The sequence below is a fragment of the Oratosquilla oratoria genome, chromosome 33, assembly GCF_046742065.1.
Source record: "Oratosquilla oratoria isolate Oo_2021 chromosome 33, ASM4674206v1, whole genome shotgun sequence".
Classification (NCBI taxonomy): Eukaryota; Metazoa; Arthropoda; class Malacostraca; order Stomatopoda; family Squillidae; genus Oratosquilla; species Oratosquilla oratoria.
Genome location: NC_134809.1, coordinates 3,061,808 through 3,066,807, shown reverse-complemented (window position 1 = coordinate 3,066,807; position 5,000 = coordinate 3,061,808). Strand labels below are relative to the sequence as shown.

At 40.6% G+C, this 5,000-nt stretch overlaps 1 protein-coding gene across 1 annotated transcript in view; it reads right to left on the bottom strand.

Annotated features, from left to right (window-relative positions):
- Positions 1-5,000, bottom strand: part of kkv (hyaluronan synthase-like protein kkv) — a 123,751-nt gene that overhangs the window by 72,045 nt on the left and 46,706 nt on the right. Inside the window, exon 2 of the mRNA XM_076172466.1 lies at positions 965-1,069. Within this exon, the coding sequence (XP_076028581.1) occupies positions 965-1,068 (104 nt within the window). The 5' untranslated portion in view covers position 1,069. The remainder of the gene's footprint in view (positions 1-964; positions 1,070-5,000) is intronic.

The window sequence follows — 5,000 nt, the reverse complement described above, 5'->3', positions numbered from 1 at the left end:
GATTGTGCAGCTTGAAAGAGCAGATCATCATCGCTTTCCATTTGACAACAAAGAAATCAGAAGACTTCTGTCGTAGGCGAAAGACCAAAGATAAGGTTCCCTTTTCATAAACCAAAAAATCTATGTTAATTGTATTCTAACCGCAAAGGAGTTTAAGAGTTTGATCATTAATATCCTTAAACACCAAATGCCCTCCAATACCTACAACAGTTACCTTTTCTTCATGTGAATAGAATTGCAAAAGTTGGAAACGTTTGGCTTCTTCTCTTGCCTCGTGATCGAGTCAAGGACTTGGATAAGAACTGAAAACGAGACCTGCAAAGGTTGGCTTTGTTCTTTGACGAACGGTGCTGCTCATGTCAAGACCGTTTGCTTTCTTATGGGCAAAACTAAACTCATGATGTGTGTGTATATATATATATATATATATATATATATATATATATATATATATATATATATATATATATATACTGTATATATATATGCATGCACATGTATAAGCATATACATAAATATCCGCATACATATACATACTTATGTGCATGGTCCATGTATATACGTGAATGCACATATATGCAGAGCTGGGTGCGTTCCTCTGTGCGTTCCGCTTTATTTTGGCCGCACCGAGTAACGCACCTAGGAACGCACCGAGAAACACGCCCAGCTCTGCATATATGCGCATAAATATGCATCTGCATTTACATGTACATACACGATTGCAACAAAGTCGTTGATTTCAAATTATTCGGCCCAGAGGAATCTCTTCCCATGATTAGGATCAATCTTAACTTTGTCAGGGAAGATTGCAAAAAATAAACAAAATAAAACACTGGATATATTTTTATCTTATTCTATTTTTGAGGGGGAAATCGTCTTTATTTTTAACACTTTGTCTGGTGTCCGAAGTTTAGATTTTTTTTTTCTAATTCGTACTAAATGAAAAATTCAATCGTGTTCTTACCTTCCGCCATAGGTGTCTTGGTTGAGGGGGGCATTCTCGTCATCTGAGAACTCCCCCTCACTCCCCTCGTCGGGAGGAGGGAGATGGTGAGGAGGTGGAGGCATCCTGAGGGAGGGAGAAGAAAAGAAAAATTTAGTTCGTGTTTATGAAATGCACTACATTAAAGAGAAAAAATAATAGTTCGTGTTTATGAAATGCACTACTTTCAAAACTACAAGCATTCGGAAAGCAAAAAAAAATGTAGTTCATTTCAATCTTAAAAAAATTAATTAATAGATAAATAAAATTGGATAGGCAATAAAAAAGCACAATAATGCCAAAATATGATGTATATTGATTATGTAATACCCAACCGTTCCAGAAAAAAAAATAAAAAGACAAAAAAAAAAGGCCGAAAAAAATAAACTCCTTAAACGAAGACAAATATTGAATTAAAAGGAGAAAATATCAATGAATAAATGAGTGATTGTACCATGAAATGATGGGTGAATAAATGAATAAAAAATACATAAATTGATTAGATACATATGAGTGAAAATATAATGTTTTCTTTTGACTGTTTTTTACGAAATGTAAACTTAATATCATTCTTGATCTTCCTACGTACTCCTACATGACTCCCACACAATTTTCTTTATTTTCAAACTAATTTTTCTTTGTTTTACATATTTAGTGTCTCATTTGTTTTCCTGGTGAGGGTAAACGAGTATTTTGCCGTTAGACCTTCTTGTTCAAAGTCTGATGGATCAGTGTTGTTCCGGGATTGGAAGTCGACTTGACAAGAAAGATTTACGATACTTTGTCTCCAACGAAGGAATCTGATCAATAAAAACATCATAAATATAATTTAAGATCCGCCTGAATCACTAACTGAACGATGGGGGTAATGTATAACTACAAGGACGACATAAATCGATTTTAAAAGTGAAGATGATGGCGACATCGTGCGTGACCCGCCTGAGCGAAACGATCGTACATAAAGATTTAAATGTCGAACACGGCCTCAGTCGTTCCAAGGACGCTCACGGAAATGTCTACATTAAGAAGAGCTCCGTAGTTTGCGGTTTTTCCTTGGTCACGTAGGCGTGGCAGAGTCCTTCAGGATTCAAATTCGGCTCGTCCTTACTCCCCTACGTCCTTCGTCTTCCTGCTGGAAAGGATTAAAGTGATCCAGGATTCAGATGAAGCATCGTTTCTTCCTCCTTGTTTTTGGCGGGAAGTTCAGCTCAGGTGAATCGACCCCGTTTTCTTTGTCCACTTCCTTGTGAATTCGTCTCCCCGATTCCTGTGAACACTTCCTATTTTGTTCTTTATAGAACTGTTCCCTATTCTTCCTGGAAGCACTTCCGTATCACGCGACCTTTTGGTCCATAACGGGGGTGCAATAATTAAAGAAATAAATAAGTAAATAGGTAAATAAATGAATAATTTTAATATATGGATAAATAGAAAAGGTAACAAACACAAAAACATCTTCAGCGCAAATGGCGTTCAACCGTGGGGGTAGAGGGGGATGACAAAGAAATTAATAAAAATGAATAAATGTATAAAATAAATGAATAAATGAATGAAATCAATAAAAAGACAAATTATCACCATAGTGTACCACCCTCAACGGAATAAAACTGCCCCACAAAATATGCAAAAAATAAATATTTTTTTCTCAATAGCAGACGACTTTCTACAGGCTGGGATTGGGTGAGGGAAGGATGGGAGAAGGTGGGAGTTGATGGATGACCTGAGTCCCAGCTCCCACCACAAATCGCCCACCAAGTGGGATTTCCTTGAACCACCTATGTTTCACGCAAATTAAAAACACGAAACTAAAGACGCAAATCAACACAACAACACACTTTATATATTTATTTCTGGCTTGCGTCAGGCAATTTCATTTAGTTGGAGGCTATAGGGGGCTGATTGGGGGCTTAGGGGGCTGAAGGTGGCTGATTGGGGGCTGTAGTGGACCTTAGAATATCATTATCTCAACCTTATTGGCTCGTGTGCATGATGGATCATGTGCATGGCGCGGGATTATCCATGCTGTGGTGGATAAGGATGGATACGAGGATAGTGTCTCCTCAGCCCCTTCCGTACCGGTTGGTCCTTGTCTTTTTATCCTAGCTTGCCGTCGGGCGATTTTATTATATGGGTAGTTGAGGTTGTTAAGCATACATGCGTGTACACGCGCACACACAAGAACACACACGCACGCACACACGCACACGCACGTATTCACCCACGAACACACGCACGTATGCACGCACGCCCACACACAAACGCACGCACACACACACACACACACACACACACACACACACACACACACACACACACACACACACACACACACAGACACACGCAGACATACACACACATACGCACGTACACACACACGCACACACACATACGCACGCACACACACACACACAAGCACGCACACACATACACACACACACACACACACACACATACACACACGCACGCACGCACACATACACACATACACACACATACAGTACACACACGCGCGCGCACACACACACACATGCACGCACGCACACATACACACACATACACATACGCGCGCACACACACACACACACACACACACACACACACGCACACACACACACGAAAACAAACAGGCAGATACATTCACATTCACTCACCCAAACTTGAAAATGAGGACTATGTGTATTTACATGCATTTGCGTGCTAGCTAGCACTCTGGGCAAAGGTGATGCACCCTTCCCCCTGATGATTCCCAGGGCGGACCGGGTTTGCCACATTTTACCCAGGAGTCTACGATGACGTAATGATAGCATTTATTTATTTTTTTAGATATTTTTCCTTAAACCCATATTGACCTAATGGCACACACACACACACACACACACACACACACACACACACACACACACACACACACACACACACACACACACACACACAGAGAGAGAGAGAGTACTGGATACCTGGAATAATTTAGATAAAGAAACAGTGTGTGCAAACACTATTCAAGATTTTAAGAAAAAACTTGATGCTGAAAGATACAAAGACGGGTCACCACGAGCATAGCTCCCTTCCCGTATAATACAACTAGGTAAATACAAATAGGTAAATACACACACACACACACACACACACACACACACACACACACACACACACACACACACACACACACACACACACACACACACACACACACACACGCTTCTCCCACATTCATTAGATCGAATCTTCTCACCATTAATAACAAGAAATTATAAAAGATAAAAAAAAAATCGGAAAACAAGATGCATATAAGGAAACCGTGAGAAGACCGTGAGGGACCTACTCACTTGTCTCTCACGGTGTGCTGTCCAGGTCTCCGCCTGTGGCTTTGTGGCTAGAATGCGGATCCTTACCCCCACCCGCCTGGCCCTTAAACACGCGGATATACATCCACATATGGCCACGAGACAAGTCGACGATGTGAACGTTTAGTTGACATTGATCGTTTTATAAATTTTATGTCTGTTGTCATATCTCATGGTTTTGTTTCTTTATTTATCGAATATTTATGGGGAGATTAATTAGGGTTTTATTAGGAAGGGAGGCCAGTAGTACTTTCCATCCGCATCGTCATCTTGTGACACCAACGACGACCCTATTACGGACGGAAGGAAGTTGTTGCTCAGCTGCAACAGGTCAACGAGCGTGGGTCCAAGGGGCAAAGACGGACCAGACTTTTGCAATCGTCTCGAGAAGAGAGTGCTATGTGTATATGTGTGTCTGTATATATATATATATATATATGTATATATATCTATATATATATATATATATATATATATATATATACATATATATGTATGTAACGAATTACCTTTGATCCGTTGGAAATACATAATCCCTGAGTAATCCTACTGGCCCGGAAATCCCAGGACTCCTCCACTTCTTCCAGAAGGAGTTCCGTCGGGGACATCCCCTCCCTCCCGCCCTCCTCCTCCCCACGGCTCCTCATTCATCCCGAAGTGAAAGTCGGGAGGAA